Raw genomic sequence first — 20,317 nt, 5'->3', positions numbered from 1 at the left:
ACCCTGTGGAGTATTCCCGTTTCCTCGCTTGGTCTTATATAGCACGGCTCCAGTGCTATTTTCTCTGCAGCTTTTTGTATCTTCTCCTTTTCTTTCCCCGCCTCTGTGTGTTTTTAGATATTAAGAACGGTTCACGCCATCTATCTACGAGTCTTGATAAACGTCCGAACGTCTCTGTGATTATTGTGGCTATCGACTGGGATCTAGTTCAACATGAGCAACAGCACGCTTGCGGCTCAGGCCGAGTTCCGCCAGTCGTTGAGGGAGGGCTGCCATGCTTATGTGGAGGGGTATGGCACATCATATGGCTACCAGCCATCACTGGCCGCAGGCATCGTATTCTGCGTGCTCTTTGGAGTCTCAATGCTTGCGCATCTGGTGCAGATGGTATGGAAGAGGACATGGTGGTGTACGGTATTCGTCCTCGGGTGTGCTAGTACGTCCCCCTCCTGATCTTTTCACATCTGGTCTGCGCCGCGAAACTGACACGCTTCTTTCCAGTTGAACTCATCGGTTGGGCCGGTCGTACATGGTCTGCAGAGTGTCCGTATAACTCGACAGCATTCCTGATGCAGATTTCCACCCTGATCATCGGTAAGTCGCAATCTCCCTGAAAGGCTCATACACCAAACATGGCCCTAATCCACCACCTCGTTTCAGCCCCAACCTTCTTCACCGCGGGAATCTACGTCCTTCTGGGCCGGTTCATCGCGCTGATGGGCCCGGAAACCTCGATGCTGAGCCCCAAGCTCTACCTCTGGATCTTCGTCACCTGCGACATTGTCTCGTTGGTCGTGCAGGCCATCGGCGGCGGGCTGGCGTCGATCGCCTACAACAGCGCGGACGGCAACACCGAGCCCGGCACGCACACCATGGTGGCCGGTATCGTCTTCCAGCTGGCCTCGATCACCGTCTTCGTCCTGCTGGCGGCCGACTTCGTGCGCCGCACCCTGCGCCTCCGCCTCCTGCAGACCATGACCGGCTCCGTGGTGCCCCTGCTGGGCGCCATGATTCTGTCGGTGGTCGTCATCTACGTCCGGAGCATCTACCGCACGATCGAGCTGTCGCAGGGCTGGTCCGGCTTCCTCATCACGCACGAGGTGTACTTCATCGTCCTCGACGGCGTCATGATGGTCATCGCCGTCGCCGTGTTCAATGTCTTCCACCCCGGGTGGCTGCTGCCGAAGGGGGCTCCGAAGCCATTCCATCGGGAGATCAACTCGTTCGACATGGAGAGACGATGATTCCCGGACGATTCGCTTCTGTTTTTGCATTTCATGTATGGCGAATTCCATATCCGAGTCTTATTTGGCCTTGTACTCTTCTTTTTCATTCCCACCCCCCTCCTTTCCCTTTCTCTGTAATTGACTTATTCTGTCTCGAACATAGACTCAATACCCTACCCCCACTTCTATCTTCCTATCTTCCCATCTCATCATGATAATCACCTCCCCCCTCCCCCCCAAATCAACCCACTTCAGGAATCATCAAGCCATTACCCCATACAGAACAAAATAGATAGCCAGACAAAATACCACCACATCCTCATCCTATCCTCATCCTATTTCTCAAACCCACTCAACCCAACACCCCACCACCGAAAAAAAAAGAAGGATCAATCACATCTGTTTCCGATGAAAACATTCAAGAAAACCCCGGGGAGGAAACCCTTCTCCGCAACCCAGAGCTCCGATAAATTGGGTTGGCGTTTCATCTTCGGTTTCAAGGTTTCCCGCGACACGGACCCAAAAATCGGGCTGGCTCTCTCGGAAGGTAGGTAGACTTGATCGACCGTCCCCTACCCACCCAAACCGCCAAAACCCCTGGTTGTCTTGATTGATTGGTTGGTTGGTTGGTACAGTATTCTCATCGCCGTACGTAGCCTGAGTTTGTTTTTCTGCTTTTTTGGGGAGGCGGGGTGGATTGCAGGGCTTGACTGCTGTACTATGCTTTTGCTGAATTGTGGGTCTTGGGCCGAGGCTGTAAGGTCTCTAGTAGTATACTGCACTGGGGACTTGGTGCTGTGTGGTTTCAACGGGGAAGCTTAGAAATTTGAACTTAGATCTCGCAGCTTCGCAGCTTCGTGTACCAAAATCGGAGATTGCTTGATCTTTCAGAATGCAGTCTACAGGTCAGGGGAGAGTTTTGCCTGAGCTCGGTCCCGAGCTGCCAGACAATCAAGTTTTGAAGATGGACGTGATATTTGCAGGATATTGACACACAATAAAAAAAAGTACAGAAAAGGCGAGAAGTAAAAAGAAAAAAAAAATCGAAAGAATAAGGTCATAAGAGAAGCACAGTCTCCCGGAAACAACCATTCAGTTCTTTTCGCCCAACTTCCCAGAACGCCCGTTCAATTTGATGGTGAGGTGGTGGGGAGAGGGGTTTGCTTTATTGCACCGTTGCTCCGCCCGCTGACATACATTGCTTGCTTTGAAGGGGATACTGAAAGACACAAAGAGAATCGCAAGAAGAAAGTATCAACACTCTGCTTCGGTGAGGAGATTTCCCTTGGTAGCGAACGTGATGCAATACCGAAATTCCTTTGCTTCGGCAGAAGAGACTGTGTTCCATGGAGTCATAAGAAGTAGGATATTCCCTACGAGATCATACGCCGTCCACCGACTCGATCCATCCGAACATAAATCCGTTCACCAGCGCAGCAGCGGCCCACACCAGCCCCCAGGCCGAAGCGCCCTCTACGCTCACCCGTTTCACCGTGCCTGCGACCTGGATGACCGTGTTGGCGAGCAACATACCCGCCAGAACAACGGTGCGCGAGACCAGCACTTGAGTCTTGGGGGAGAGGGTGCCCCAGGTCTTGCGGTAGACGGCGCACGCGAGGTACTCGCCATCCTGGGTGGAGGTGGAGGGTTTCGTGGTCTTCTCGATCTTCTTGTCGCTGGCAGCAGACGCGCCGGTCGAGCTGGCGAAGAGGAAATCGCGCGCCGCAAAGCCGGCGGGGAGGAGAGTCAGGAAGAGAGCCGGGAGGCCGGCGGGTCCTGCGTGCACGGCGGAGATGTCGGGGATGCCCTCGAAGTGGAGGACCAGGTTGGTGGGCAGCCACGGGGTGGCGTAGCTGAGGTAGAGGGCCACGGTGAAGATTGCGGTTGCGACCATGGTCGTGTAGGCGGTTGTGGCGCGGTCTTGCAAGATGAGGCGGTTGGAGACGGTCTCCGGGCTCGCGTGGGCGAGATTATGGAAAGAGTTGGGGCGGCGGAGGAGGGTGAAGGGGAGGACCGTCGAGAGGATGGTGATCGCATACGAGGCCAGGATGGTGGTCGGTCGCACGCCGTAGAAGGTGGAGAGGAGGGAGTAGGTCGGAAGATGGGTGAGGAAGGTGAAGGAGCAGACATCATGGCCTGCGCGAAGAGGTCAGTTTCATCAGAGGGGGATGCTGTGGGAAGAGGTATACATACTGTCGTATCCCAGAATCCAGGCCAGCCCGACCTCAACGGCCTTCCACGCCATCAACCCTCCCACTTCCCACCAGGTCTCAAGATGCTTGCTCACATTGCCGAGCTCGCCCCGGGTCACGATCGGCATGAGCGTAAATAGGCCAGAGCTCAGAGCTAGGCTGCTGACAACGGCAAGAAGGAATCGCGCTGCGGGTGGAATCCGCTCCAACTGCGTCTTGTGGTGGGGCTGCGCACTGGCGCTGGGCTCTTGGGTTATTGTCACAGAGGACAGCACTTCTTTCTTGCGCGGGGACATGGTTCGAATCTGATCGTTGTGTTTGTTCACAGATGTGTGGTGGTGCTGTTAGTGGCGATAGAATGGTGGTGCGACGAGAGTATTCTTGAAGTTAAGGCTGGTCAGTGGGGGGAGGGGGAAGTAGTGATGGAGGGGGATGAAAGAATGAGGAAGAGAAAGGACAACACGAGGCACGAGATAAAGAAAGAAAGATTAATGATGAGGCTGGGAATGTTTGGCCCTCGCGGGCGGTGAGGTCAGCAGTGCATGATGTCATTCGTCCATGATGCAAACAAGGACCCTGGTTCGCGGACTGAGGCAGCAAGGCATTGGTTCCACTATACCTCATCATTATGGCATGCAGGTTTGTTTATTCCTATACATTCAATAACTGTACAATTCGGTTGTATACATGATGCCAATGGGGTCATCCATCAAGAGAACAAGTCAACACTTATTCAGGTCTGGCTATTGCCTCGCAAAGCCTGCAATGCATGTCGCGTCGCAGGCTACTTACATCTCCCAGCATCGTCCTCAATCGTCCTCTTTCTCTGGCTCGCTCTCTACCACGGAAAACTCCGCCGCGCCTTGCTCACGACCCTTGCCATCCCGCATAACCAGCTGGTATTTGCCCTGATTCCATAGGTCTTTAATCGTCAATTCGCGCGTACGTCCGAGACTTTCGATGTCTCCAATACGCGTCAGTGTGCCCTCCAAGTGCTCATCGAATCCTGGCCAGTTGCAGATTTCACGGAACGCGTTCTGCATCGGAACCGAGTCGGCTCGAACCATGGCTCGAGAGTCGATAGTGAAGATGTTTTCATGATCATAACTCTGGACGAAATCGGCTCTCGTCATGATCTGCCGGGCTTCGTGGAGGGGGATCTCTGGGAGGATGTGGCCTAGCTCCGGGTGATAGGATTGCTTCATCTTCTTTTCCTCTTCCACAAGTGCCTTGGCCAGCACCATCGCGGCGGACTATCATCGTTGTCAGTCGTATTTTGTCCGTCCTGACCTTGGGAGAACCATACCGCATATTTTTGCTGGTCCATCACATCATCATCCATCTCGGGACCCAGGATCCAACACTTGTTAAGAAACCATGTCTTCTCGGCCGTGCAAATATCTTGACACAATTTCTTGTAATCAGGGGCCTTAGCCACCCGATTCAAGAAAGACAGCCGCCCTCCAACGGCATCGTACACCTTCTCCAGATCTTCAGGTGAAAGCTCTTCACCGAAATACTGCTTGCGGTATCTCTTCAGGGCCTCCATGGCCGGCTCCTTGGGTAAATCTTTGACGGGGATGACTTCCATGCGCGTCGCATAGCGCTTGAGGCGTTCGTACACCCAGTAATCATCGCTGTTCAGGACTTTGGTAGCCAACTATTAGTGATAGATCCACAAACTACATGATGAATCAAACTCACTCGTCGTGACAAGGCCACTTGCGGCCCACTGCTCGGCTCGTTGCTGAATGACCTCGAGAAGATCTTGGCCATCATGATCGTCGCGGACCAAGTGTGCGCTATTGATAATCAAAATCAAGGGACTCTTCTTCGTGCGCCGTCTAGTCAAAGCGACCTTTTCTAGCTTGTTGAATGCGCGCTCAATATCCAGGAGAGCGGTTGTGTCCCGGGGGCCCTTGATGCTGAACAAACTTCCAATGTAGCTGCAAGATGCGCACTATGTGTCAGTCAAAGCCATCACAGCAGCCAGGCCATTAGCCTTCATAGGTACTCGCTTACTCTTCATGGAATTCATAGTCCAGTGCTTTACCCAGACGGATCCGGAAAATCTCCAGATCCCCATGCGCCTCGAACATTGCGCAACCCTCGCCGTTGATCTTACGCATCGCTTCGAGGATCATGGACGTCTTTCCCGTCCCTTTCTCCCCGACCAACAGGTAATAGCGTCCTACTCCGAGGCCGGAGACAATCCTGTCGATGCGGGCTTGCTCGTCACGGACTACCCAATGCTCTTCATGGTTGAAGCGGTGCTTTCCTTCCTCGATCCCGGCAATTTCAAGCGCAGGGTCACCAGGATTGAAAGCATTCTCCATTTTTTCCAGGATCAGATACTTGTAGTACCGATGATACGCATATCCGGCTAGACTAGTGCCATAATCAGCGAACCACGAGTGCTTCCATGTCGTGAGGAAGCGGATCTTACCCTAGAATTGCAAGAGAGGCGAATGTCGTGGCTGCCGTCTCCATCATCTTCAGCAAAGTCGACCTCACCGTGGGCTCCTCCTCCGCCTCCTTCTCTCTCTTCTTCTCCCGACTCTTGGGCTCTTCAGATGGGCTTTGCTCTAACGAGTCGGGCCCCGCCAATACAGGCCCCTGCGTGAAATTTCGTACGACATAAGGGGTGGTGATTCGATGATTCCGGGGAGGTCGTGGCAGGCCAGCCCGGGCGAGAGAACTCAGGGACCGGGAAGCATGTCGATACAACATCATGCTCCACCAGTCGGATATCGTGGAGGTGTCTAGCAAGATTTCTCGAAGACGAAGGGGTCATGAAAAAAAGAAAAGAACGACTGAATGAAAGCCAAGAACAGGGCGATAGATCCTGTGCTTCAGTTTGAGGTGATAAGAACGAATGGTCCGGGACGTCGGCGCAGATAAATTAATGTATGACAAAGGACGAGTGACGGATCTGATATATACTACATGCAACGAATGCCAAGTGCAATTAGCAGGGAGGAAATTGGGCCGGAAGAACAGATTCTGCCCATGCACGGACCAGGGACTAAGGAGCGACAACGGTGAGCAGGTTCAAAAGAAGGAAGCAAGTTGAGGTGGGAAAATGTAGGGGGAAAAAAGAGTGTCGGGAAGGTTCAGCCAGCAACAGGAAGATGAGGTGTATCTATGGGGTGCAGAACCAATGATTCGTTTACTGGCTTGCGCATCTCTGGTTCGTCTGCTGCGCCTCCGATCGTCGAGACTTATGCACTGTAAATTCTGATAGTGGCCTTGGCATTGACCATGCTGTGGCTGACCGTTTAGTATCCAGCGGCTCAATGTCTAATATGTACTCCGTAAGTTGGTTTGTTTGAGGTTGAGATGGAATTCATGATTACTCGATGCCAAGTGTTCTTGAACCGATTGCTTGAATCCTGTGCCTGAATAGGATGAACAATCAAAAAAGGCACGTGACCCTGTCAGGAACGATTCTACCGTAGCACGGCACCTGCCCGTTTTACCTATTTTACACCGGTGTCTGTCTCAACGATTGGCTATCCAGTACCAGTGCAAAATGTAACTTACTCCGCAGATGTGCTTAGGATATTATCAGATTGATCGATACTCGGCTGTTGTGCCGAAATATATTTCCCTTCCGCTTTACCGGTGGTCCCGCCGACAGGGAGCTCGATACTGATAATAGTGCGTAATCGGTGGTCTCGTATTTGTCGCAGCTGATCGGAGATTAAATAGATCAAAGCTAAGATTTGGATTAGGGCTATGGTTGCTTTTTTTATGGCAGTAGCATGAAGAGTGATTGCCAGGTCGTAAGGCTGTGCGAAAGACAGATAAACAAACAGAGAGAGGAAGTGTCTGTAGGTGTGGGTGTAGGAACTATATTTGCGGGACACTGTACAGCCAGCACCATCGAGTCAATCGTCGGAAATGGTGACAATTCACTTGATGAACTGGATGCAGTTACATGCACAAGAATTTGAAAGACAGCGCAGATATCGATTGCCCCATTGGGATGAGAAACCATGGCAGGCAATGGATGTGGAGAAATGGTGTTGAATCTGCCGTCTTTCCCATCCACCGCCCCGAGCAGTTCCGAAGGTTTTCCGCATCCGCGAAATTTTCTCTTCTGGCCGGTTTCCCCGTGTGCGCTTCTCCAGCTTCATTCCATCCTATTCCTATACTTTACCTTTTTTCCCTCTCTTCCCCCCCCCCCATTTTGCGCTTCCCTTAGTTGGTTTGGGTTCTGGGGTCCGGTTTGCACTTGCTTCAATTGCTCCTCTCCCATACCTTGTATCATATTCTATTATTTTTCTTATTCAATCTCCCTCCCGTTCCGTTTCCTTTTTTATTTTCTCCACCGCTACCCGATTCTTCTTCGGGTTCGAGTCATCAAGTCGTCGCCAGGTCGCTACGCTTCTTCAATACTTCAGTCACCCTTCCTCTCATTACGGTCCGGTCAACCCATCAATTAGTCCGCTAAAATGGCCCAGACCAATGGCGAATTGGAGCACTCGAAAGGTTTGCTCTCTCCGACATTCTCGCAGCATGTTTTGCCTTCGGCCAACTAATCAATCGTCCATGCAGAGTCTCCCGAACAGCTCCTCAATGGCGACTCCCCTGTTGAGGGCCAGGAGGAGGAAATCAGCGGTGGTATGTAGCCTTGCAAAACGGCTCAAGACTACATTGATTACTGACGTGCACGGCTCTTACGTTTCCAGGTCTTTTCCAGATCTCCGTGAAGTTGCCTCGTGAGCCCTACAAGATCCAGGTCATGGTGGGTATCTTGTCTACAGGAAAATTATACGACCAGCACCAAATCCCGTCGTTCTAACCCAGATCCTTCGTTAGGTCTCGAGTCAAGAACAAGTCCAAGACGTTCGTCAATCCATTGTCGAACTTCCCAGCACCTTTCAGTACACCTGCTTTCATCTCGAATTCAACGGCCAGCGCATCAACGACTTCGTTGAACTGTCGGAGGTACCAGACCTCAAGGCTGATTCCGAGATCGTCCTTGTGGAGGACCCCTACAACGAGAAGGAGGCCCGCATGCACGTTGTCCGCATGAGGGAATTGGTCGGTGCCGCTGGTGACCGTGTCGATAACCTCCATGGTCTCAGTGCGGGTTTGTCTCTGCACGATGCCATTGCGGCCGACGCCGAAGAGACTGCCTCCGACAAGGACCACTCCCTCTCCAAGTACGAGATTGCTAGCTCTCCATCTTTGAAGACTATCCTTCCTCGTGACGAGACTCCTCTTCCCAAGACTGTTAAGGCCATCTCTCTTTCTGCTTGGAACCCTCCCCCCTACCACCTGCGTCAAAAGGGTCACTTGCTCTACCTTCAGGTTACCACCAACGAGGGCGAGCAGTTCCAGATCACGTCCCACGTCTCTGGCTTCTACGTGAACAAGTGCTCGAACATGAAGTTTGACCCCTCTCCCAAGACCATCCCCAAGTGCGGCAAGGCTCACTCGCTGCTTTCCTTGATCGCCCACCTGTCGCCTTCGTTCAGCTCCTCTTTCGAAGCGCTCCAGGAGTCAAACAACAAGAAGGATCTCCTGACTACCTTCCCGTTCCAGAACGCCATCCCCAACAACCCGTGGTTGGTGCCTTCTCCCACCTCGAACGCCAATGCACACCAGTCGGATATCACTCGCTCTCAAGAGAACTACCTGATCTCTGGCGTTGACAACGCAGAGACTCTCAGAGACTGGAACGAGGAGTTCCAGACTACCCGGGAGCTTCCTCGGGATACTGTCCAGGACCGTGTTTTCCGTGAGCGCTTGACATCCAAGCTGTTCGCCGACTACAATGAGGCTGCTGCTCGCGGTGCTGTTCTTGTCGCCCGCGGCGAGGTTGCCCCCTTGAACCCCACTGAGGACCGTGACGCCCAAATCTTCGTGTACAACAACATCTTCTACTCCTTTGGTGCCGACGGTGTCGGTACCTTCGCCTCCGAGGGTGGTGATGAGGCTGCCCGCGTTGCTGTCGGCAAGGATGTCCTGGGTATCAAGGCTGTTAACCAGCTTGACATTAACGGCCTGTTCACCCCCGGAACTGTTGTCGTTGATTACCTTGGCAAGCGTATCGTTGGTCAGAGCATTGTTCCCGGTATCTTCAAACAGCGGGAGCCCGGTGAGCACCAGATCGACTACGGTGGTGTTGAGGGCAAGGATGTCGTGGCCACCCACCCCGACTTCGTCCCTGTCTTCGAGAAGATGTCCAAGGCTCTCCGTGTTAAGAAGCACGCTGTCTGGGACAAGGAGAACCAGCGTCACGAACTGGAGGGCAGTGTCGAGACGAAGGGTCTCTTGGGCACTGACGGTCGCAAGTACGTCCTTGACCTGTACCGCGTGACTCCCATGGATGTTACTTGGCAGGAGGAGGAGGGTAGCGACGCCTATCCCCACCGCATGTCCGTGCTGCGCTTGGAACTCGTTGAGTCGTACTGGAGACACAAAATGAGCCAGTACGTCAAGGCTGAAGTTGAGCGCCGCCGCCAGGCCAAGGCCGAGGAGGACGCCTCTAAGGAGAAGACTGAGGAGACCTCCGAGTCTAAGGAGCAGGAGGGCTCTGAGGAGAAGCCCGAGGAGAAGCCCGAGGAGAAGCCCGAGGAGAAGCCCGAGGAGAAGCCCGAGGAGAAGACTGAGGAGTCTAATGAGCAGGAGCGCGTTGATATCTCCGGATTCTCCCTTGCTCTGAACCCTGATGTGTTCAGCGGCCAGGTTCCTCAGACCGAGGAGGAGAAGGAACAGTGGGCGCAGGATGAGAAGGAAGTCCGCGAGACTTGCGACTACCTGCGCTCCAAGGTCATGCCCGAGCTTGTTCAAGATCTGCATGACGGAGATGTCGGTTTCCCCATGGACGGACAGTCTCTCAGCCAATTGCTGCACAAGCGCGGTATCAACATCCGCTACCTCGGCAAGCTGGCCCAGCTGTCCAAGGAGAAGGGAGCTCGTCTTGACGCTCTGACCACTCTCCTCGTCCAGGAGATGATTGCTCGTGGCTTCAAGCACATTGCCAACCAGTATCTCCGCAATGTCCCGGCTCCTTTCGTTACCTCTTGCGTTGCCCACTTGTTGAACTGCCTCTTGGGCGCTGACGTCAACGCCAGCCCTCGCGCTGAGATTGACGCTGCCATGCGCTCGATCTATCCCGACGGTGACTTCTCTTTCGAGAAGGTCACTCCGGCTACTCTCCGCGCTGAGATTGAGAAGCAGGTCACCATCCGGTACCGCTTCACTCTGGAGGCTGAGTGGTTCAACTCTCTGCGCCACCTGCAGCTTCTCCGTGACATCTCTATCAAGCTTGGTCTTCAGCTTGGTGCTCGCGACTTCGTCTTCGACAAGTCTCAAATCCCTGCCAAGGCGCCTGCTACCAACGGTGCCAACGGTTCCGCTCAGGAAGAGGGCAACGGCAAGAAGAAGAACAAGAAGAAGGGTGGCGACTCTAGCTCCCCTGCCCGTGCTCCTGTGGAGGAGAAGCCGGCCCTCACCATCTCCGCCGATGATATCCTTAACATCGTGCCCCTCGTGAAGGACGCCTCTCCCCGCAGCTCGCTCGCTGAGGAGGCTCTTGAAGCCGGCCGTATCTCTCTCATGCAGAACCAGAAGCAATTGGGCCAGGAGCTCATTCTGGAATCCCTGTCGCTTCATGAGCAGATCTACGGCATCCTCCACCCCGAGGTTGCCAAGCTCTACCACCAGCTCTCTATGCTCTACTACCAGACCGACGAGAAGGAAGCGGCCGTCGAGTTGGCTCGCAAGGCCGTCATCGTCACTGAGCGTACTCTGGGTGTTGACTCCGCCGATACCATCCTGAGCTACCTCAACCTCAGCTTGTTCGAGCATGCCTCTGGCAACACCAAGACTGCCTTGGCCTACATCAAGCATGCTATGGACTTGTGGAAGATCATTTATGGTGCTAACCACCCTGATTCGATCACCACCATGAACAATGCCGCTGTTATGCTGCAGCACTTGAAGCAGTACTCCGACTCCCGGAAGTGGTTCGAGGCTTCTCTGGTTGTGTGCGAGTCGCTCTTCGGCAAGCAGTCCATCAACACCGCCACAATCCTGTTCCAGCTCGCCCAGGCCCTGGCTCTCGACCAGGACTCGAAGGGTGCGGTTGCCAAGATGCGCGATGCTTACAACATTTTCCTTGCCCAGTTGGGTCCCAACGACCGCAACACCAAGGAGGCTGAGACCTGGCTCGAGCAGCTCACCCAGAACGCTGTTTCTATCGCCAAGCATGCCAAGGACATCCAGGCTCGCCGTCTGCGCCGTATCAATATGACCCCCCGCACTCTCGGCACCAAGGTCCAGCCTCAGGTTGGTCAGTCTGCCCCCGAGGCTGCTGGAGCCAAGAGTGGCACCTTGGATGCTCGAAGCGTCGATGAGCTGCTCAAGTTCATTGAAGGCGGCGACCAGGGCTCCTCGAAGGCCAAGCAGAAGAAGCGTGCCGCCGCCAGCAACCCCAAGCTCCGCGGCTCGAAGAAATCCTCGGCCTAGACTCGAATTTCCTTCTCTCCTTTTTCCTTCTTTTGATGAGGTTATTGGGTAAAACGAAAAGCTGCTCTGGTTTTGTTTTCCTTGGCTTAGAAGAAATGTCTTAACATGAATGTTGTATTTTGACCCCATATATCCTTGTCAAGGGTCAATATGTTGGATGAGCGGCACGTTTGTATTTCTGTAAAACTCTCTCTACTCTTTCACACCAATTGGTGATCATGGCTCTATGTTGATTATATTTATACACTTAGTTATTTCTCATTCTTTTCCGCGGGCAGAGCATAGCAAAGTCGGGCGATTTGCATGCTATCTGGGTATGTTTCCATGTACTATATATGACCAGCGACCTTCCAAATGTGTCTGTAATGAATTTTAACACATTACTCTGAGTTCGCCTATTCTTGTACACAATTCAATACTTAACATTTCTTTTCCACCGAATGCCAATCTTGATAGTTGGGCGAGTCGATAAACAACTCTTCCGTAGTTGAATAGTTAATCATGGACGTCACCGCTTTGACTAAGACGAGACGAGGGCGATTGACCGCCTTTGCCGATTGTGCCCATGTTTACGTTCTGCGATCACAACATCCAATCTTCTTTGTCCCTCTTTCAGAGCTGCATACCTCTTGGGCTTTTCTGCACTCCGGCCCTCTAAGCTTATTCTGCATTGGAAATCCTTGTATCTTCTTACAAAGTATTTTTTTGGATTTTGGAGTCTTCCTGTTGCATCTCATAACCTGAATTAGCAAGCAGCCTAGTCGCTTACAAGATCCCGGTCGCGAGCCCGCTAAAAGATGGACTATCTATGAACAGCATTGAACCCATCAAGTCCGGTAACGAGATTCACATCTCATATGTTCTGCGATATTTGGATTGAGACTGACCGAGACTTCGAAGCGCAGACCGCGAGCCGACTGGCGCAACATGGAGGACATCCGACCGACCGCGAGGTGGGCAAACCGCATGTTGCGCCCTTTGACCTCCGTCTACCACCGATTAGAAAAGCACCACGAGATCCGTGCTAGTGTCGCGGATGCGAAAACGAAAGTCAATGCTGGCAACGTCAGCATAGAGCGCAAAAGTGTTCCGTCGAACCGAACCAGTCAACCCGCGACCGACCAAGGCTGTACCTACCCGGACGAAGAGCCTGACGATCCCGCCTGGATTCCCGGGCGACCCCCGAGCCGCCGGATTCGACACAATTACTCGACTCGGGGGCAGAGGAATGGCGCGCGACGACGGACTCGAGTGACAATTCAGAGCCCGGAAGCGCAGCGGACGTTGCCTGGCGCGATTGAGATCGCGACTCCCTTGATTACCGGAAGATCCCACGGGTCGTTGGACGCCTCCTCGTCCATCAGGAAACAGCTCTTCCGGAACGTCATATCGGCCACTGGCGGTGGGGAGGCTAGCGACAATCGCAAAGGCACTCGCTCCAACAATAGCAGTTTCCCCGCCTATCAAGGTTCCTGGAAAGAGGTACTCGATATCTGTGGGAACCCGGGATTTGTGGATATCGCGCGCTATTTAGATCAAGTACTTCTTAAGTTTTTGAATAACACCCGCGAAACCCCGACAGTTATACCTCAACATGCACACATGACACGCGGACCGCGGTCGCTGATGTCGGCCGCACTGCGCCGCCTTCCGGAGTTTATTGCAGAGGAGCAGGTGTTACAAGATGAGATCGAGGAAGACGGGGAGGTTGATATGTGCGATGCTTACTTCACTGAGCTTGAGGCCTTCTATGCGTCCAACGACAACGGGTGGCAGCCGCTGCGCGAAGCAGCGCGCGCACGAGGTATCCATTTGATCTCGGAAATGATCCGGAGAGGATGGATTCCGAGATTGGCCGCCTGTCGCTTGCTCCAAGTGTGCTTGGAAAATGATGAATTCGATGCTTTTGAATCTTTGTTATCTCGTTGCTTGCTTGATGTGGCCACCTACGTGTATCCTTCGGCCTTTGAACCATCCAAAGCTAGTGACTATCGCGAAGACCCTATTCGGGTGCTGCGTGTTTATTACTCGCGCGTCCCTTCGCGGCGATCCTTCTTCTACGATGAATTGGCGAAGCTTCTCACGCGAGGGGTGTTCCCTCCTGAATGGATGGTCACCAGCCTATGGAAGAAGTGCGTTGATGGTGCGATCCAATCGGTATCTGCCGGAGACGGGGATTCCGCGGCTGCGACCAAAGCTGTTGAGGCCATCGTCCTTGCGTCTGCTGGCATTTACTCGAACACAGGTGCGATTTCAGCTCGTTTTGAAGGCCCACCTGCGCAGCGCTCTGTCAGACCGAAGGACACACGTGCGTCCACAACGAATGCGAGTTCATTGCTTGAAAGCCGGGCTCCATGCCCCGTTCCTATCCAGGACGCGTTGAGCAATCTCATCGCTAGTCTTGTGACCGCGCTATGCGGCATGTGCATTACACGCACGCAAGCATCTGGGCCTGATGAAAGGACAAGCGGGCTCAAAATCCGACAAATGGTTACGCGCTTCGCATTTAACGTTCAAAGGGCCATTGGGATTGTCTCGACACCTGAGGAGATCCAAACACTGGGACTACAATCCCTCCGTCGCGGATATGTCCTGTTGGGCGATTTTATACTACAGGCTAAGCAAGACCTCCCGTACGATCTGATTGTGTACTCTGATGCATTGTCAGAACAACACATAAATACATTTTGTCTATCATTGGCTGGGCAGCAGGATACGATCAAGGAGCTAGCCGAGTTTGTTCAACAAGTTTTTCATTGCTGCGGGCATGCGCGTAAATCCGAGCCGACTCGCACTCCTCGGGAGATCAAAGACACGGTCACACGACTCGCTCGGCTGACGTCTTTGGCCGGGGTGTCTCTTCTGCTGGATAAAGTTGCAGCCGAAACCGCGATGTTACTGGCGGAGATGACTCTGGACGAGGATGACCACGTATGGGCATTAGAGATGCAAGGTGAAGCTATCTCATCACAGCAGGAGCAGAGGGCGGCGACACGGCCTACTGCAACGAGTGAAGCATTTGCCGGCCAGCCCAGCGATACTTATCGATGGGAGGATAGTATTGGAGAATGGGTCGCGAACACACCTGCCTCCAAACGCCTGGCCGCCCGGCCGAAACTCGCGTCGAATCTTGACTGCTCAACGAGCAGTAGCGCTTCGGCCAGTCCAGCTCCGTCCGAGACGATGGCTTCCAGCGTGACATCATCTGCACCATCGTTGACCGGCAAGAGGGAGCGTGCTCAGCAGGACTTGGAAGTGCGGTCGCCCAAACGACTTCGATCGACCTCGCTGAAGATGACGAGAGGAGGCTCTGGCGCTACGTGCCACGAGCCGGAACGGCCAGGCGAATCAGAATCTGCACCTGTAGCCGCCCGGACTCGCACGGCTCTCCGCGACCTGTCCCAGGCCAAGAACCGCATGATCCAATCATCTCGAACGCGAGTATCGACCATCGGCAGCAAGGATCTGACCCCTGTTACGAGTGGTTGTAGGACAGTCCACCCCTTGCCCCAGATCGAAGTGGTTATCGTCAACAGCTTTGCTCCTGCAGTTGACACGACAAGGACTCAACCAGATGCCGTGCTAGTCTGCAGAAAATCGGCACGATTAGCTCGAGCCTCAATCTCTGCTCCCGTCCCCGCCGTCACCCCTACGGCCATTGCGACCGAGTCGAACAGAAGAACGACTCGACCTCGTCGCGCACGACTACCACCGCCGCCGGCGCCGGTGATGTCCTATTTCGATGAGGACAGCGACGATGAGCTCAGCTTTCTGGCCTAAATCGTAGCCTCTTGTGTTAGTATTTTAGTACCGTTTGTTCTACACGGATTTTTCAGGGTGCGCATGCATCGTCGGGCATGGCGGGCAGTTTATTAGGAAGTTCTTCGGTTCAGGTTTAGTTTATAGTTTTCTGGATGATACCCGGGGCGATTGGGATGATGCTTTTGATTGTTGAGGATTTGTTTGGAGGGACTGCTTGATTGTTTGTTGATAGAGTAAATCAAGGGTTTGTGGAATCAACTTGGCACCGAAAGGGTTTCATTTATCATAAGCATGGCTGGCATCATTGATGGCGGTTCGAGATCCGGTTTCGAATAGAGCAGATACACATAGAAGAGAGACATTGATTAATGCGCTGTAGTTATTCTTGGACTCCTGGGGGTCATGAGTTGATGGAGTATTCCGTCCTTTTGTCGACTCCCCGAATTCTTTATCCGAGTGGAACGGGGGATGCCAACTGGAAAAGGTTAGAAGTGTTTGAGATGGAGAATTGACGGGCAAACTTGGCACTTTGTCAGGTGTCACTTCCCTCTCCTAATAACCTGTCGGCTCTGTCAACGGCCACGACTAGATGTTTCAACTTGATGGGGACTTATCCCTGATCATTATCCCGCAAGATAGTTGTATGGTGGTGGGTGAGGAAAGAAAGACCAAACACAACATCTCTCCAATCCTGAGCAATTCCCACCACCATCACCATCGTGCGTGGTGTTTAACCGCCCGGCGTCAGCACTTTCTTCAGGCTCTTGCATTATGCATCTGCACGAATCCTTTTTTCCAACTAGTACTCTCTGGAAAGTCTGTACTGCTCTACATGCGACGGTACCTTACTCCGTACCTCACCGACTTCAAAACAAATGAAGAAAAGCAAACCCACTCTGTCCCGCTTGACCTCCGCCGGCGTCTCTCGTCCTTCCGCCCGCATTGGCTCGCCCGACGCAAGGGCGTCAGCCAAGCCGCGAGATCTCAACCCGACCTCCGCTTGATTGTTTCAGCATCGAGCCATTGACCTTTCGAATTCTCGCGGTCGCCCGGATCAGCCGCTGTGGCGGGCGCCAATCCTTCCTTTGGAGCCGACGATGCACCGCGGTAGGTTGGATATGTCCAATTCCTGGGCTCGGAGGCGAATACTGCTGTCTAGTGACTCTAGTCTAATGGCCCAGCCAGCCAGCCAGGAGTCCAACCAGCCAAGGCCCCACGACCCTCTCTCCCTCAACTCTCGTCTCCACCCTCCACATGATGATAACCTGAACCCAAGAAGCTCCAGCTCAAGATGGAGCACCGGCTCAGCATCCCATGAGCCTGTAATGCACTGACTCAATTTCCCCCTCCCCTCTAGGCCCGATGACAGTTTGCTAGTAGTCTAGTGGGCTTAGAGACCAGAGCACAGGGCAAGACACAGAGAAATGAAGCAGGAAGGAAGGGGATTTTTTTTTCGCTTGTTCTATCTATGTATAATCATTCCCCACGGCTGGGGAAAACCTACTTTTGTTTCCCTTCTCCCTTGACAGTGTCTGTTCTTTTTCTTTTGCACTTCATATTGATCCCAGGTGGTCCTTTCTTTCTTTGCCTCCACTTTTGCTTCTTATCACCCCCTTCGTTTCGGGGTCTGTGTTATTTTTCTTTTCCCTGTCCCTTTCTCTGGGGATCTTGTCTCCATTTGCTTTTTGGATTGTGGTCTAGCCATTGGTCTGCAATTCTCTCATTCCTGTTCAGCTGTAGGACTAAGTGACTGGCTCACCGAAAGCTCAGCATTCCGTTCGTTGCCTGCCGACCTTTACAATTTGGCTCAAGTATTCGGGTTCCCGGCGACCGTTCATTCCTCTCACCTTTCAGGAAAGCAAGGCTTTGTTTCCTGTGCATCGTGGTCTGAGGGGTTGTTGTGCGTGACAAAGCGAGTCAAAGACGAAACGAGGAGAAAGCGAAGACAACGCCATTGTTGGTGATCTCCATATCCAGGTGGTTGTGAGGGATCCTGTTCACTGCCTCCTCGGTGCCATTTATCCACCATAAGATCTTGCAAACAACCTGATCTTGGTTGTTCTGTCCAGACTGACTGGTCAGAATACATTTGGCATCATATTTGTCCTCCTTCCCTCGTGGAAAATCCCTTCTACGCAGAGCCGGTCTCTCATAGAAGATATCTCTCGTTTTGGCCCACCGGCGACCTGTTGCTGAGCCCTTGCTCCCTGTCCTTTCACGTTCCCTCTTTTTTTTTCTCCCGTCCTTATAATCTCTTTTTTATTTTCACAATGCTATCCTTCGTTCTGTGTACGTCCCTGGTTGGACTTGTTTCTGCTGAAGAGCTAGAAAAGCGTGGTGGTGGCGGCGAGTTTTCGATGTATGAGATGCTCAATGATGACCTCGCCCGGCTGAGCTTGCTGGTGCTGGGTCTCATGGCGGCTGTTGTGTATGTGTGGAAGATGTGGCATCGACTCTCGAGTCATCTGCGACGACTGGCCAGCTTCAACAATGAGCGACAACTATACTTCGTGACACCGGACTCGATGCTATCGAAGATCAAAACGCACATCACCTATGCGCCCTTGTTCCGAGCCCGACACAATCGTGAATTCCAATTGTCCCGGGCCGTCAACATGGGTACATTGCCGAGTCGACTTCACTCGTTCCTGCTGGTTGGCATCGTCGCCATGAACGTCGTGCTCTGTGTGGTCACCGTGCCATATGGCACCACCGAGAGCACCGCCGCAGGCATCATCCGTAACCGCACCGGAACAATGGCCACTGTGAATATGATCCCATTGATCCTCATGGCTGGTCGAAACAACCCCTTGGTTACGCTGTTGCAGATTCCATTCGACACCTTCAATCTGCTTCACCGCTGGCTCGGCCGCATCGTGGTCCTGGAAGTCATCGCTCATATCGTGGCTTGGATGGTCCCCAAGGTTCAGACATGTAAGAAGCCGTTGGTCGGCCAGCTTTGTCGAAGTGATGCTAATGCTTTTTGCTAGCGGGCTGGGCCATGATTGGAGCAAGTCTTGGGGCAAGCAACTTCCTTCTTGTTGGTCTGATTGTGAGTGCCTGAGCCAGTTCCACGTGCGCCATAGAAGTTTTACTGACATTGAATCTAGTCGGGATGTGCTTTCCTAGCTCTCCTGCTGCATTCGCCTTCGCCCATTCGACACGCCTTCTACGAGACGTTCCTCCACCTTCACATTGCGCTCGCTGTGCTTGCGATCGCCTTCCTTTGGGTCCACCTCAATGGTATGGTTTCTCAGTACTACCTGATGGTCGGCATTATCTTTTGGGCGCTGGAGGTAGGTTCATCTAACACTCAAAATCGACGACGATTCAATGCTGACATGATCCTAGCGTGCTGCTCGGCTTGCGATTCTCGTGTACCGTAACTGTGGCCGTGAGTCTACCACGGCCCTTGTCGAAACCATGCCTGGCGATGCGATGCGGATCACCATCAAGATGGCCCGACCCTGGACCTTCAAGCCCGGTCAGCACATCTACCTGTACGTCCCTGCTGTGGGATGGTGGACGTGCCATCCGTTTTCGGTTGGATGGAGCGAAGAAGCCGAGTCTCTGTCGGACGAGAAGGGAATCCCCATGAACCGACAGGATATGTTGGGCCTGCAGAAGACGACCATTTCCTTGCTCGTACGTCGGCGAACCGGGTTCACCGACAAACTGTTTCAGCGGGCGCAGAACTCGCCTGGTGGGCGGGTGTCACTGCGGGCACTAGCGGAAGGACCGTATGGCAGCATCCACTCGATGGACTCTTACGGCACAGTGCTTCTCTTCGCCGGTGGTGTTGGTATCACCCATCAGGTGCCGTTTGTGCGCCATCTCGTCCAGGGATATGCCGAGGGTACCGTGGCAGCGCGTCGTGTGACTCTGGTTTGGATCATCCAATCTCCTGAGCACCTCGAGTGGATTCGTCCCTGGATGACTAGCATTCTGTCCATGGATCGTCGCCGGGAAGTGCTCCGCATCATGTTGTTTATCACCCGGCCGCGCAATACCAAGGAGATCCAAAGTCCCAGTGCGACCGTGCAGATGTTCCCCGGCCGACCCAACATCGATACCCTGGTGGGCATGGAGGTCGAGAACCAGATCGGAGCGATGGGCGTGCTCGTCTGCGGCAACGGTGGTCTGAGCGATGATGTGCGACGAGTATGCCGCAATCGACAGGATCGCACGCAGGTCGATTTTATCGAGGAGAGCTTCACCTGGTGAGCTCTGTCTGAGGCGGGTACGACTCTCTTATATACAAGGCATTCAACAATTTGGCCCCCAAGCCCACCTCCCCATGACTACGGATGCTCGCATCTGATTTGTCACGAGGGCCTGGGTACGAATATTTACATTTTTGTTTCAAACGAGCCTGTGGTGTTGTCGACCGCCTTTTCCCTTGTGTGCGTGCATCGATTTCTGCCGGCAACCTTGACTCTTTTGGTCTCAGAGGGTATATACTAGTTTTGTTGTGTTCTTATGTTCGATCTGGCCGTGTGCTTGCCTCAAACACTCCGGCTGCGTATATACTTGATTATATCACTTATCAATTTAAATTTTTAGCCTTTGCAATTAGAATTGCCCGACGTTAAAGATCGAAGATCGTTGACGTAGAGATGACTAGTACTAGTACCGGTAACTAACTTACCAGTA

At 53.2% G+C, this 20,317-nt stretch overlaps 6 protein-coding genes across 6 annotated transcripts; 4 read left to right on the top strand and 2 right to left on the bottom strand.

The window, feature by feature from the left end:
* The first annotated feature begins 83 nt into the window (after positions 1-83).
* On the top strand, positions 84-1,457 carry ASPACDRAFT_74723 (RTA1 domain-containing protein). Its single transcript, XM_020204287.1, has 3 exons — positions 84-436; positions 502-594; positions 661-1,457. Exons 1-3 carry the CDS (start codon positions 214-216, stop codon positions 1,242-1,244), a joined length of 900 nt encoding a protein of 299 aa, XP_020061549.1. The 5' UTR covers positions 84-213; the 3' UTR covers positions 1,245-1,457.
* A 748-nt stretch (positions 1,458-2,205) lies between these two features.
* Positions 2,206-3,771, bottom strand: ASPACDRAFT_74722 (uncharacterized protein). Its single transcript, XM_020204286.1, has 2 exons — positions 3,420-3,771; positions 2,206-3,362 (listed from the first exon to the last, which is right to left on the bottom strand). The coding sequence occupies exons 1-2, from the start codon at positions 3,712-3,714 to the stop codon at positions 2,608-2,610; spliced, it is 1,050 nt and encodes a 349-aa protein (XP_020061548.1). The 5' UTR covers positions 3,715-3,771; the 3' UTR covers positions 2,206-2,607.
* A 146-nt stretch (positions 3,772-3,917) lies between these two features.
* On the bottom strand, positions 3,918-6,526 carry ASPACDRAFT_110538 (ATP-binding protein). The gene is made up of 5 exons (XM_020195486.1): positions 5,865-6,526; positions 5,441-5,806; positions 5,123-5,364; positions 4,725-5,065; positions 3,918-4,671 (listed from the first exon to the last, which is right to left on the bottom strand). The coding sequence occupies exons 1-5, from the start codon at positions 6,146-6,148 to the stop codon at positions 4,228-4,230; spliced, it is 1,677 nt and encodes a 558-aa protein (XP_020061547.1). The 5' UTR covers positions 6,149-6,526; the 3' UTR covers positions 3,918-4,227.
* Positions 6,527-7,622: 1,096 nt separating this feature from the next.
* On the top strand, positions 7,623-12,333 carry ASPACDRAFT_74721 (translation initiation factor 3 subunit CLU1). Its single transcript, XM_020204285.1, has 4 exons — positions 7,623-7,912; positions 7,979-8,044; positions 8,113-8,168; positions 8,243-12,333. The coding sequence occupies exons 1-4, from the start codon at positions 7,876-7,878 to the stop codon at positions 11,900-11,902; spliced, it is 3,819 nt and encodes a 1,272-aa protein (XP_020061546.1). The 5' UTR covers positions 7,623-7,875; the 3' UTR covers positions 11,903-12,333.
* A 165-nt stretch (positions 12,334-12,498) lies between these two features.
* Positions 12,499-16,168, top strand: ASPACDRAFT_110536 (uncharacterized protein). The gene is made up of 2 exons (XM_020195485.1): positions 12,499-12,738; positions 12,808-16,168. Exon 2 carries the CDS (start codon positions 12,830-12,832, stop codon positions 15,680-15,682), a length of 2,853 nt encoding a protein of 950 aa, XP_020061545.1. The 5' UTR covers positions 12,499-12,738; positions 12,808-12,829; the 3' UTR covers positions 15,683-16,168.
* A 1,862-nt stretch (positions 16,169-18,030) lies between these two features.
* ASPACDRAFT_74719 (ferric reductase family protein) lies at positions 18,031-19,888 on the top strand (the record flags this gene model as incomplete). Its single annotated transcript, XM_020204284.1, has 4 exons — positions 18,031-18,598; positions 18,655-18,716; positions 18,775-18,960; positions 19,016-19,888. 4 exons carry the CDS (start codon positions 18,031-18,033, stop codon positions 19,886-19,888), a joined length of 1,689 nt encoding a protein of 562 aa, XP_020061544.1.
* Positions 19,889-20,317: the final 429 nt, after the last annotated feature.

This window comes from Aspergillus aculeatus, assembly GCF_001890905.1.
Source record: "Aspergillus aculeatus ATCC 16872 unplaced genomic scaffold ASPACscaffold_1, whole genome shotgun sequence".
Taxonomy (NCBI): domain Eukaryota; kingdom Fungi; phylum Ascomycota; class Eurotiomycetes; order Eurotiales; family Aspergillaceae; genus Aspergillus; species Aspergillus aculeatus.
This window is presented reverse-complemented; position numbering and strand designations above follow the sequence as displayed.

Excerpts from the sequence above, each read along its gene's own strand:
- ASPACDRAFT_110536 (XM_020195485.1), top strand. The coding sequence starts at position 12,830 with ATGGAGGACATCCGACCGACCGCGAGGTGGGCAAACCGCATGTTGCGC.
- ASPACDRAFT_74722 (XM_020204286.1), bottom strand. The coding sequence starts at position 3,714 with ATGTCCCCGCGCAAGAAAGAAGTGCTGTCCTCTGTGACAATAACCCAA. Across the intron at positions 3,363-3,419 it reads CTGGATTCTGGGATACGACA|GCCATGATGTCTGCTCCTTC; the intron begins GTATGTATACCT and ends CTCTTCGCGCAG.
- ASPACDRAFT_74723 (XM_020204287.1), top strand. The coding sequence starts at position 214 with ATGAGCAACAGCACGCTTGCGGCTCAGGCCGAGTTCCGCCAGTCGTTG. Across the intron at positions 437-501 it reads ATTCGTCCTCGGGTGTGCTA|TTGAACTCATCGGTTGGGCC; the intron begins GTACGTCCCCCT and ends GCTTCTTTCCAG. Across the intron at positions 595-660 it reads GATTTCCACCCTGATCATCG|CCCCAACCTTCTTCACCGCG; the intron begins GTAAGTCGCAAT and ends ACCTCGTTTCAG.
- ASPACDRAFT_110538 (XM_020195486.1), bottom strand. The coding sequence starts at position 6,148 with ATGTTGTATCGACATGCTTCCCGGTCCCTGAGTTCTCTCGCCCGGGCT. Across the intron at positions 5,365-5,440 it reads GACTATGAATTCCATGAAGA|CTACATTGGAAGTTTGTTCA; the intron begins GTAAGCGAGTAC and ends CGCATCTTGCAG. Across the intron at positions 4,672-4,724 it reads TGGACCAGCAAAAATATGCG|TCCGCCGCGATGGTGCTGGC; the intron begins GTATGGTTCTCC and ends CAACGATGATAG.
- ASPACDRAFT_74721 (XM_020204285.1), top strand. The coding sequence starts at position 7,876 with ATGGCCCAGACCAATGGCGAATTGGAGCACTCGAAAG. Across the intron at positions 8,045-8,112 it reads GGAGGAGGAAATCAGCGGTG|GTCTTTTCCAGATCTCCGTG; the intron begins GTATGTAGCCTT and ends TTACGTTTCCAG. Across the intron at positions 8,169-8,242 it reads CCTACAAGATCCAGGTCATG|GTCTCGAGTCAAGAACAAGT; the intron begins GTGGGTATCTTG and ends ATCCTTCGTTAG.